Here is a 12,087-nt window from a genome sequence, read left to right as displayed (position 1 = left end):
TTTAGCATGTCTACGTTATAATATATTTCTTACTGAGTTTTCAACTCATTTTAATTTGTTTTATGTTTTAAACTAGCCCAAGTAAAAATATTTATAAAGGTGGAGCCACAGGATGAAACTTGGCCTAAAGAGATGTAACATAGGCTTAGATCATATACACAATTACATTATAATTTTTATGGTACAAGTTTGATAAATTTTAATAAAATTTTCCACATATTCTCTTTATGATTTCAATATGTTAGTGAACTATCTTTTATTATATAAAATCTTCTTTTTTACCTGATGCTTTATTTAGAATAAAAATTAATAATTTTTAAGTTAAGGTCAGTAGTAACACATCGATTCTTAATATATTTAAAAATGACATTATTTTTAACTATAGGAGTGCGAGGTGTAACACCTATGGTGGCTTTTTGATATGTTTTTGGGTCATTTTTATTAAATAACAAAACACATCAAAAAGCCACCATCAATCACAATTGTCGATACAAAATTTCGAAGAACATAACATTATTCTTTTGAAATTAGGAGAATGAATTAATGATCTCTATCGTCACTTATTATATTGTTATATGAATTCCAGCTTCATTGATGGATTGATTTAATCATCTCACAAGAACAAGTATTTAAGACAAAAATGAAAAAACTTGTGAGGGGACGAGACATTTTCTACATTACCATCATCACCTACATGATTTGTCTATTTATATAAACATGCGTGCCAACCCATATAAGCACCAACGTTGGAAATTCATAACGTTTGACAAACCAAGAGTACTCCAAATGAAGTCATTGTCAAAAATAAAATAACAAGAGGGAAAATAGAAAAACATACGAAATCATTGCTAGTACTCGTCAACGGGTGTAATCACTAGACTTTTGGCTCACGGGCCTGGATTATTCAATGAATTACAAAAGATTCTTAAATTGGTAAATTCCAACTAAAAGAAAATATACAATCTTCCCCGAAGTTACTATCTAATTTGTATTTAGGCTGCATTTTGGAGGTATTCTCAACACTTATTATTATTATTATTATTATTTTTTTATTTATTATTTTCTATCTACTTTTTATTACTATTCATTACTTTATTATTACATTTTGTCTACTTTTTATTACTATTTACAACTCTTCTCAATATTTCTCAACACCAAAATCCACTATAGTCTCCTCAAAACTTCTCTTGAATTTGACGTGTAATGTGTCCTTTCAAACAGAAAATAGGGTTCATTACAATTTTGGTAGTTTAGGGGTGATTGTAGATTAGGAGATGTTTGCAAATTGGATGAGAGTATGCCTTTATCGAACACAACTATCGAGTTATTCGTTCTTTGTCACATTTAGTAATCCAACATGTATAGTTACATACTTTGCCCATCTTAAAGACAGAGACATGCTTGATACTAGTTTTGGACATGCAAGTTCACGACAACCCTCTTTTTAGATATATATATATATATATATATATATTTTTTTTTCTAATAGTCTTTTTGGTAGATCTCACAATCTTTCAAAGGACTTGCACGTCCGAGCTTGAACAAAAGTAATTCGTCAGCCAAAATTAATCAAATTTGATTAAGAGTAATGTTTGATACAGTTATAAAGTGCAAGCGTCATGTAATCGTTTTGAAAAAAAAGTGGAGTCTATTATTAAAAAATTAAATTTTTTTCATGTGGATTTTATATTTATTTATTTTTTTCAAAAAGATTGCACGACACTTATACACTCACAATCACAAATATCATTTCTCTTTGATTAAATAGTCCATAAAAGATTCTTAAGACTATCATTATGATTAAGATTTTGAAAAGTAAGTTTACAAACTAATATTTCTTGATGTGATACATTAAATTTACTTTATAATCTAGCGTACTATATCAAGAAATATTAATTTGTGAATTTATTTTTATAAAATCTCTTTAAAACTATAACACTTTTCTTTTAAACTCCCAATAAATTTACAAAGATTAGTATAGTTTCACCTTTAACAAGTTAAATACATGAGATTCCCAACCTATTTATATCTTATACACAATAACACTTCACTTTATTGCTTAGAAAATGATAGTATAACTACTAAATATGCATATTCATATATTTTTATTTTTTCTTAATAGTTTAGGAAGTGAATATTAGTGAATTTATATATATATATATATTTATATTTAATGGTTAAATATGTTTAAGAAATACTTAAAAGAAAAAAAATTAAAAAAATTATTTATACTAATATATATATATACTTAATAGACACGTTTGATAGCTAGCCTATCACTGTCGTTATTGCTTATTGGACTCATGAACCATTCCGATAGACAGTGAAATGCTCAGCAATGGAGAGGTACATTCATATTGGGCCGAAATCAAATATCAAGAAAAGTGAGGCCCAAAGAGGAATGGAGTTCCTTCTATGTGAAGCACACTGACACTTCTGCGTAGATAATAATGTAATCTCGAATTCTCATCCACAATCGAGAGGTCCACACAAACCCATTTTTATCGGTCCTCTCGCGCGTTCGGAGAGACTGTTTCAGAGCCTGAAACGAAGAAGAAAAACAACCATGTCAATTTCGGCTGCGTTCGGATCGAGTGTCTTGGTGTTGCCCATTTCCTCTGGTTTTACATCGTTTAAGCGCGGTGGGGCGAAGATAGGCTCATTGGGTGGCGGCAGTGGTGGGTTGGTGATAGAGTGTTCGTCGAGGCCGCAGAAGAAGGCGACTGCGCACCACATGAAGACGAGGCCGCGCAAATCGCAGGGATGGGACAGAAGGCGCAAACCCACAGTGTACGCTCCTCTGCCGCCGTTGCCTCCTGACTGGACTCTGGAGGTCTCTGGCGATGCTTCTTCTCAAGTGGACGTTGCCCCTCCCCCTCCACCAGCGCCACCCATAACTGAGTAGTGCTCTTGTACTGTTCCGAGTTACTGTGTTTACGGTCTCGGGTGTTTCACATGTTAATGCTTCCAGGTTTGATTTATCTAATGTACTGCTTTTTGTCTAACACTTGATGGGCCTTTTTTAAGTATGCGTGGGAGAAACACGGAGTCCATTCTACCCGTTTGATATTAATCCTCTTAGACATTCAAATGTTTTGCATGAAGTGCTGCTACCAACAACCCAGCCGTTGCAACTTTATTCTGGTGTTATTGTTCCATGATTCATTCAACAATGTTAATCACATGGTAACACTGCATAGCACGAGTAGGTCGAGTCCGTCGGCTGTATCGAGTTCAGGCAAGTGAAAAGTCACTGAAAATTGTCTGACCCCGGTTTGAATATCTCAAAATTGACTCGAGTTCGGCTAGTATCAAACTCGGGAGTCTAAAATTCAACTCGAGCTCGGTCGAGTGCTCAAATCTCAAGTCTTCAAATCAAGTTTTCAATCGAGTTCGACTCAAAAAAACTTTAGTTTCTTGTTTCTCATTTTGAAAAGGATAATAAATAAATATATAAAAATAAATGTGATAATAAATATAAACTAAATTAATCAAAATTGCAATGTATTTTTAATTTATTAGTTAAAATCAAAATTATACTTATAAAATATTAAAATTTGTAATCATAATTATATATATATATATTTTTTTTGATGTCGGAAATCTCTTCAAGGCAGGGCCCTTCGAATCCATCCCTACAGTAAACCCAAGTCTCGTATACTGCATTCTTGAAAATTTCCATATAAGAAACTAGTTAAATTATATTCATACACACAAATTAATGTATATGTTTTTAATATATATCGTTACTTCATACCTAACAGAGTTTTATCATTATATATAAGCATTATATTACATTCGAGCAGGCTACCTAGTTAAATCAATCTTTGCTGTACTTTTGTTTGAGTGTTAATAGATTTATATTTACAATCATAGAATGTGTCTATTCCTTTTTGAAAAAAAAAAAAATTTAAAAATAGAATTCACATAAAAAAAATTTAATTTTTTACTAATACATCTCATATATATTTTTTAAATGAGTACACAATATTTGCATAATTTCTAACTGTATCTAACATTACTCAAATAATGTCAAGTAGCTTATTCGATTACACGCCGGAGAAAACGCCTTCCATTTAGGCACCCAAAATTTGAAAGAAAACACTCCAAAATATTATACAGCTACAATTCTCATACATCGACTTGGCCTGTTTTTGCCTCATTATTAGATTGGACAAAAAACATAGGGTTGATTGAATCTAGAACTGCTTTGATACAGGTGAGATGGATGCCACACTCCAAAATATGTCATTGAACATCTCCAATTGTGCGTATTCCCCAACTGCTTGTATCACCAAATTAGAACATGAAATATTGGGTTGACACAAAAAACAATCAAGAACAAAAGCTTAGTTAGACCCATGGGAACCGTGGACAAGGTGGATAGTTGAACTTTGTACAGGCTGGGATGCTAAATGTCAACATATCCTTCTTCCCAGTAGGTAATTACAGAAGTCGAAGGTCTGGACCATTTACACTTCGCATGGCGCCCCCTCCTCCGGCCAGCACATGATACTGTACATGGCATCACCCTAAGCAGAAAAGCTTTTCCTTCAGCTACTTGTTGAGGTGATATGGTATTTCTACTTCAGAGTATCGGTCTCTTCTGCAGATACTTTTATTGAGGTGTGGTGATTTTTCATTCCGATTGCCACTCGTTTCATTCACAAAGGCCATAAACGGTTCTTAGCAGGATCTTTTTTTGTACTTGCCTGGCACCAGGCTCAAAAGGAAATCTGTGAATATGTGCTCATATTCTGGCATCTTTCCATACCCTGTTCCAATGTAGCGGGGGAAAAAACACACTTTAAGAACCACATGGCACATCGGCACAAGAGAACTAGGAATTTAAACTAAAAGCGATGACATAAACAGGTGCGTAACAGTATTTGAGAACCAAGAATTTGAAGAAAAGAAATGCAAATTGCAGTTCAAGAGGTAAGCCTCCCTGAGTTTACTACGATACAGGTGTTTAAAACAACATTCATCAATGTTAGAACAAAAATTAGTAATAGCCCATCACAGAAGACTTCGAATGAGAATCCTTTCACGTAAAACTTCGGGGGAGTAGTTAATATCATCATCGAGAAGGGTTAACTAGGAAGAGATACCACGTTCATATGAAGAAGAAAGGTTGGCTTACCAGGGAAATAATTAATGTCAATGACATAAAAATGATTACAGCTACCATGCTCTCGGATAATATCCAAGTTGAAGAGCCGTAGACCCTACAAAGAAATAGTAACGAAAACATTACGATTAATGCATAAGCACATGTGCTGCTGAAGAATTGAGAGAAATAATGAAAAAATTACCAGCTGACGACGAAGTTCCTTTGCAAGTTTCTCAAGTAAAGGTAATGGAGGGAGCTCTGCAGAGGAAACCATGATCAAGTATGTTAGAGAGGCTCTGCCAAAGTCTTCATGCCCATAGCCTAAAACTGAGATTTCGAGACCTGGACACTGACTGTTGATGCCTTGAGCTCAAACTCTTTTACATCACCAAGATTGCACTAAGGATAAAAATCTGATATGAGGTTAAGAGTGGCTCCAAGGCACAACCAATCCAATCATCCCCACCAGCCATTAAGCTGAAACTTCTTTGCCCATAAGTTTAACAATGTAAACCAAGCCCATAATGAAACACACAAAAACTAAAAAGAAAACTCAAACCAATGTATAAAGGTAACAGTTCTCAGATATTATAGCTCACCAGCAATACCGGGGTCCAGATCCGCATCATCTGCTGAAGCAGCAGCACAAGAAACCCTTGGAACGCGATAGACACCAGCATTTTTTGAGAGCTCCCTTTTACTGACATCAGGTAGAGAGAAACGTCTGACCACCTTTATAGCTTCACCAACGATATATACCTTGAATAGAACACCTCCTACAAACCATAAAAGGAACGAAAATTTTGAAACTATGAGGCATTTATGGCAACAGTAAAGGTAACAAGACACATGGATAGAAATCTCATACCATGGTTAACAAACTCCTGTAGAACAAGTGGAGGTTCAAGTTTTAGAAGGGAGTTCTGATCATAAGCGAGTGATAATTCATGTGACTTTGCACTTCCATCAGCCACCAATGGCTTCGCAACTGAAACAGATACACAAACGCAAATCATCACCTGATCATTAACTACTTCTTTCATACAATCAACTGAGGAAGTAATTTATCCCATTAAAATAATTTTCTTTTGACATAAATCCCATAACATCGATTACCCTATAATTCTATGATAACTTGCTACAAGTAGCTGCAAATGCAAGACAAATATGTACCAAGTGGTAGTGTCAGCCCAGCTTTAGTAACTGCATCAGGGATGGATGATGCATCTCTCTTGATTACCAATTGCCTGGGAACACCAACTTTGCCTGCATGGTAGTTAATCATTAGCATCATGACAGTTGGCATCACGAAGCAAAAAGTTCAGTTTCCATACATATCTTCTTCTTCTTTTTTAATAAGTTTGTTTCCATACATCATTTCACCCTTTACATTACGTGCCAAACCTGCCAGCAGAATGTCAAGCCAAAAAACCTAGGAACTAGACACACAAATTACCATAGGAGTCGGATAAGTTCAGATCAGCAACAGCCTGGAGCATGAATTGGCGATTCCGTAAATGTTGTATGGCATCTGGAGGATCAAGAACTGTTACTTCTGGATGTGTTTGCCTGTAGTCCTGCAAACATAGAAGGAAAGAGGGTAAGAATGTGCATACCTTTCAAAATGATATTTGATAAACCATGCCTGATCAAATCTGTAACATATTGTGCTCCAAAAACTAAAACCTTGTCCTATTATATGAAACGACCGATACCAAAATTTGTTTGAGAAAGCATCAAGAAGACATCAGTATTGTCCAAATTGGGGGAAAATGCTTCAAGACACTTTCCTTTCTTATCCTTGAGAAGATTCAAGGACATAATGCCAGCTGTCTTTGCACACACAATGCAAAAAGACGGAAAAAATGCTGATTATCAGAAGCAACATACACCTAAATTGTTAATCACCAAAATCACATGTATTTTTAAAATATTTACAGCTATTAAGAAATCAAAGTACTTCACAGAATTGTCCCCAAACATCATGTTTAGTATGTCAAGGAACACTGAAGAAGGGAAGAAGGATGCTTAAAACGAATAATAAGATATGTCACAAAGCACACTGTTAAGGACTCAAATCAGTAATGGAATGAACTTCAACAGAAGCAAGAAAGTCCTACTGCATTGGGAATGGCCTGTCCAGATCCAAGTCTAGAAGCCATTGATAGCAACAAAAGGGTTACTATCACGACTTATATTTATATTCATCATAAGTGCCTGCTTTTGTATGAAAACAAGTCCACCACTCATTTATACCAGGAATTAAATCCTCATCAAAGTCATTAACCTAGAACCAATGTTAATGAGGACCATTCCACTCATGCCCCCTTGGGTGTCCAAGATTTCAGATGAGAGGAGACTTATGGAATTATGAAATATGAATTATCAAATCTAGCTAGGAAAAAATGAAAAAAAAAATACTTATTGGCAGATGGATCCTGCAGATTCTGCATGACTCAGATAGAATTCAACCAGTAACAGAGTCTTCAACAAATGCCAATAAAAAACTTCAGGATTCTACGTTGGAATTGGGGGTTATTTTGCTTTTACAAAATTTCCTTGACCAGCCTTAAAAAAATGTGTGGTGAAAGAAAGAGCATATTTTTTTTTTTTTTTTATAAGTAAAAGATAAATATTATTGATCAGAATATACTAGGCATGGCCCGTGTATACAGGAAGTATACATAAGGTACCTAAATACATTCTATGAGCGAGGAATTAAAGATAAATCGTATGGTGAAAAAAAAAGAGCATCACATCAGTACTCCAAATGGGCACTAGTAATCTGCCAATTGTATAGAACCAATTTTGTTGAGCTGTAGTAAATAATACGATCAAGGCCTTGCTTAAAATAATTGCCTTTAGATTGAATCTGAGCGTTGAGATTTGATTGTGATACACACAAAATATCGATAAAAAACCAACAACTTCATCAAATCTAGCAGGTAAAGCAGATTTCATTGCTCACAATCCATTAAAACGCATCTTTAATGCCAGTAATACATACAATGGCATGAATACTTTCTCCAATTTGTTTATTGTAAATATCATACAACTTTAGGACCAAGTAGCCAAATACTAATGATTATCCATAAACTCTTATGCACTTCATCATAAACACAGAAATCCTTACAGTGGGGTCATAAAAGATAGAGCCAGAATTGCAGTCTGTCTGACTCTCAAGCATGGCAGGTAATGGATGTAATTAGTACAGTTAGTAGGTTTGGAATAATAGTGAAGAAAAAATTGTGAAAAAGGTTTATTTAGTTCATTTGCTACCTAAACATCCCAAAAACATAAGCAACCAGAAACCAGAACATAATAGCTTGAACCTAGCCGGAAGTCAGAAAGTTCTCCTGGTGTAACCTAGAAGTATGAATAATCCAAAAGAATTGTTGGAGAAACTTTGATTTACAGAACCTATTCCTAGATTTTGAATTGTAGCAAGACTGAAAATCATATGTAGAAGATCTTGAATAAGTAGCACTTTATGAGCCATCTCCCATTCAGCTGACAAAATCGGTAACTGTTAACCCTCGAAAATGATCTCATTCCAGATAAATCCATTTTTTTTCTTGGAAACAAGGGCTTTCAGAAAACCTGAACAAATCAGCATGATGACCATGGGAGAAGAAACATCCTCATCTGGAACCTTGAGGCCTGGACCTAATATCGGGTAATGATTCAAGATGGAGGAAAGAGCAAGCACTCTGCACATTATGTCAGACCGGAGTAAGTCTTAAGCAAGAAAAGATCTGATTACTGATTACTTATCAGCCACTTATCAGCCACTGTTGGTGATAATCTTTAATCCGTTGTTTAAAAATAGTAACTTATAAAATGATGTAAAGTATGTGATATGTGAAACACGAAGTTGTTTAAAAATAGTAACTTATAAACTATGCAAAGTAAGTGATATGTGAAACACGGTTTCAGAAGCAATCAATCTCAAGTGTCAAAAATGATTTTAGACAACATATATAGCATCTAAATAGACCAACCTCAATGATCCGGCGCCATTCCTTTCCTGATAACTGCAATTAAGAGGAAAAAATTAAAAATTAAAAAATTTCCAGATGAGCTGCATGAGCATCTACAAAATCAAGTCTTGTGCAAATGGAGAAAGTGCGAATAATTTATGTCACAAAAGAAAGTAATCTACAAGCCTTCATCTGATCATTTTAGAACAGCACAGTAGGAAAAGTAGATTCCCAAAGAATTAAAATAAAAAAAAAGGTTTGCAGACCTTGTGCAACACGATGTCAAAAGGGCCTTGATCCGAGAGCGGCTTGCTTTGATCAATAGCGACAAATAATATCCCCTTGTTCCTGGACAAGAATATATACTTCCGTAAACAACTAAACGATGGTTAATCAGCAAGAAAAAATACGTGATCATCACAGATATCCTAAGATTTAAAGTGATCCAAAAAACTTAATTACTATCACACACCCCAATATATAGTACTTATAGTGGATAACAATTAAATTTGGAAGCCAATCAACTCTTTGTACAGCCACACATTCACACTCACTATCTCGTTCACATATGACTAACAGTGGGCATACAAAGGTGTACCCAAGTACACAACAAGAATACAAGAAAACTACCGAATCAAAAGGGAAGAGGACGTGAACAAACTACCAAAAATCAAAACATAGTCTAGTTATTACATACAAAACAAAGAGTTTTGCTACGTACAAGCAAAGTCGCGTACTAATCTGTGTACCAATACTGATTCATTCATATTCAAAATTTAAATTGATATTGTTTTCAATAAAATCTATTTTTTGACCAATCACATTAGATTGATACACATATTCGTATGCAATTTTCCTTGCAACTAGATTTTTTCTAAAACGAATTACATAGGTAATTAGCGTCACCTTTTGTCGAGATAATTTAAAACGAATTTAAGCATAGACAGTCCCTCGAGAACAATTCTTACTATTAACTTGCACTTCGTTGAAGCGTTCAACACAAGTAATCAACCGCTCTCACTAAAGAAGACGAAAATTAAAATAATAAAAACAAAAAAGGAAAGAGAGAGAGAGAGAGAGAGAGAGAGAGAGAGAGAGAGAGAGAGAGAGAGAGAGAGAGAGAGAGAGAGAGAGAGAGAGAGTTGTTTGGAGTTGGAAGAGGCAGCTTGAAGTTTCCAGAAATTTCCCATCATTTTCTAGCCAACCAAACGGAAGGTACAGAGAATAGTTTGGAATTGGTAAAGGCAGCTCGAAGTTTCCAGAAATCTCCTATCATTTTCTAGATCGGAAGGGACAAACAAAATGATAAAATAATCCGACGATAGCAAGCAAGAGACTCAAAATTCATACAAACGCATTCATCAAATCAAGCCCTGTTCAGCCTTCACCAAAGATCAAGCTCGTTTCATTAAAAAACACGAATATTCTCGCAAAACGAACAAACAAAGGAAAAAATCGAATCCCAAAATTTCCCGAGCAGACAAATCAAGAGAGGGGGAGCGAAAGATTAAAAATTTACAACCAATCATTGGTTCATTGTAGCTTTCTGAATTAAAGCGAATCCGGAAATATCCCAGCATGTAAAATCTGAGCTACACAAAAAATATATATTTTTCATAAAAGAAGAATCAGTCGGTACGACTTTGTTAATAAGGAGGCAATTACCTAGCCAAACCTTCAAGCTTAGGCTGCAAGAAGCTCTTGGTCTTCTTAGACGTAAGAGCGTAGCCAACTACAAGTTTCCTCGGCTGCAGAGGAGACCCAGTCACACCTACCGCAAACCATTGCAATTGTTTCTGCTGCTGCTGTTGGGCCTGAGCCATGGCCAGACCCAGCTCTTCGTCCTCCTTCCTCTCATCATCATTTCTACACGCAACAATTTCCTCCTCCTTCAACCCCATATTCACTAGTACCTCAAAACTGTTTGATTTGATTTCAAAGAAACAAAGCCTTCAAGAAAAAGGAGAGAGAGAGAATGCGGAAAACCACGGGTGAACAGCTGTAACGAGACGATTCCGATGGCTGTGGGCTTTGGAATAGCAGAAGAGTGGGTGTACCTATATATATACACGGGCGAGAGAGAGAGAGAGAGAGAGAAGCTTACGGCGGTCGGGGTTTGGGGCGTTTGTTCAAAATTAGAAGTAGCGTATTTGTGGTCACAATTTAGGGTTATTATTTTGTATATCTCATCTTTTTATTATAATATTTTTAAATTTAATATAAAATATAATAAATAATTTAATTTTCTTAATTTAAAATAATAATAATATTAAAAAATAATATTTTATTAAATTTTTATTTAAAATCATTTCATCTAATTTCAATATACAAAACGATATGCATCCCAAAAATACATATACGGTTAATTCTACCTCTACATAAGACAAAGTATACAATGACAGTCTGACATATCACTATGTCACCACAGATTAATTAATTGCGTAATATTATATATAATTTTAAAATATATAAGTATCATATAAAATAAATTAACTTATTATTAAAAATTAATTTTTTAATATAAATTTTATATTTATTTATTTTTTAAAATTACGTGAAACTTACGTATTCAAAATTTTTTGACTCATCTTATTTATAAAAATAGCGACATCTCTGACTTAAGGGAAGGGAATGTTACAATCCGTAGTTGGCATTTTTGAGGAAGTGCGTTGGGCATTTCCGAGTAACTCGAGTTGCTGCGGAAAAGAGTTCCACAGTGATGTAGCACTTATTTATGCCACGTTTGGAGTTCGGGCTCGGGAAGAGTTAGGTTCGGTTTGATAGTATGATGAAAATTTTAAATTTTAAAATAAAATATTAATTATTATTATTTTGAGATTTAAAAAGATTAAAAAAAATTATTTATTATATTTTATATAAAAATTTAGAAAAATTATAATAATGAGATAACAATTTTAAATTTGAAATGAGAATTTGAGTAGTTAAATCGAACCTTACTCGACGTAGACAGAACATTTTTTTATATATCTAGAA

The 12,087-nt window shown here is 34.4% G+C and overlaps 2 protein-coding genes across 4 annotated transcripts; one reads left to right on the top strand and one right to left on the bottom strand.

Moving 5' to 3' along the window:
- The first annotated feature begins 2,566 nt into the window (after positions 1–2,566).
- On the top strand, positions 2,567–2,905 carry LOC122296921 (50S ribosomal protein 6, chloroplastic). Its single transcript, XM_043106717.1, has one exon. The coding sequence runs from the start codon at positions 2,567–2,569 to the stop codon at positions 2,903–2,905; it is 339 nt and encodes a 112-aa protein (XP_042962651.1).
- A 1,085-nt stretch (positions 2,906–3,990) lies between these two features.
- On the bottom strand, positions 3,991–11,221 carry LOC122296007 (inositol-tetrakisphosphate 1-kinase 3-like). 3 transcript variants are annotated; one of them, XM_043105366.1, is made up of 11 exons: positions 10,759–10,777; positions 9,360–9,441; positions 9,115–9,147; positions 8,714–8,823; positions 6,570–6,690; positions 6,287–6,379; positions 5,982–6,101; positions 5,713–5,889; positions 5,316–5,371; positions 5,144–5,228; positions 3,991–4,775 (listed from the first exon to the last, which is right to left on the bottom strand). In XM_043105366.1, the coding sequence occupies exons 5-11, from the start codon at positions 6,610–6,612 to the stop codon at positions 4,687–4,689; spliced, it is 663 nt and encodes a 220-aa protein (XP_042961300.1). In that variant the 5' UTR covers positions 6,613–6,690; positions 8,714–8,823; positions 9,115–9,147; positions 9,360–9,441; positions 10,759–10,777; the 3' UTR covers positions 3,991–4,686. The 3 variants fall into 3 exon arrangements, with proteins under 3 accessions (XP_042961300.1, XP_042961298.1, XP_042961299.1); XM_043105364.1 differs by lacking the exon at positions 8,714–8,823 and having other exon boundaries at positions 10,759–11,221; XM_043105365.1 differs by having other exon boundaries at positions 6,570–8,823.
- Positions 11,222–12,087: the final 866 nt, after the last annotated feature.

This window comes from Carya illinoinensis, chromosome 15, assembly GCF_018687715.1.
Source record: "Carya illinoinensis cultivar Pawnee chromosome 15, C.illinoinensisPawnee_v1, whole genome shotgun sequence".
In the NCBI taxonomy this organism is placed as follows: Eukaryota; Viridiplantae; Streptophyta; class Magnoliopsida; order Fagales; family Juglandaceae; genus Carya; species Carya illinoinensis.
Note: the sequence above shows the minus strand (reverse complement) of the source record. Positions and strands in the feature narration are given on the sequence as shown.

Excerpts from the sequence above, each read along its gene's own strand:
- LOC122296921 (XM_043106717.1), top strand. The coding sequence starts at position 2,567 with ATGTCAATTTCGGCTGCGTTCGGATCGAGTGTCTTGGTGTTGCCCATT.
- LOC122296007 (XM_043105364.1), bottom strand. The coding sequence starts at position 10,994 with ATGGGGTTGAAGGAGGAGGAAATTGTTGCGTGTAGAAATGATGATGAG. Across the intron at positions 9,442-10,758 it reads AAGCTTGAAGGTTTGGCTAG|GAACAAGGGGATATTATTTG; the intron begins GTAATTGCCTCC and ends ATTCTTGTCCAG. Across the intron at positions 6,380-6,569 it reads GAACTTATCCGACTCCTATG|GCAAAGTTGGTGTTCCCAGG; the intron begins GTAATTTGTGTG and ends ACTACCATGCAG.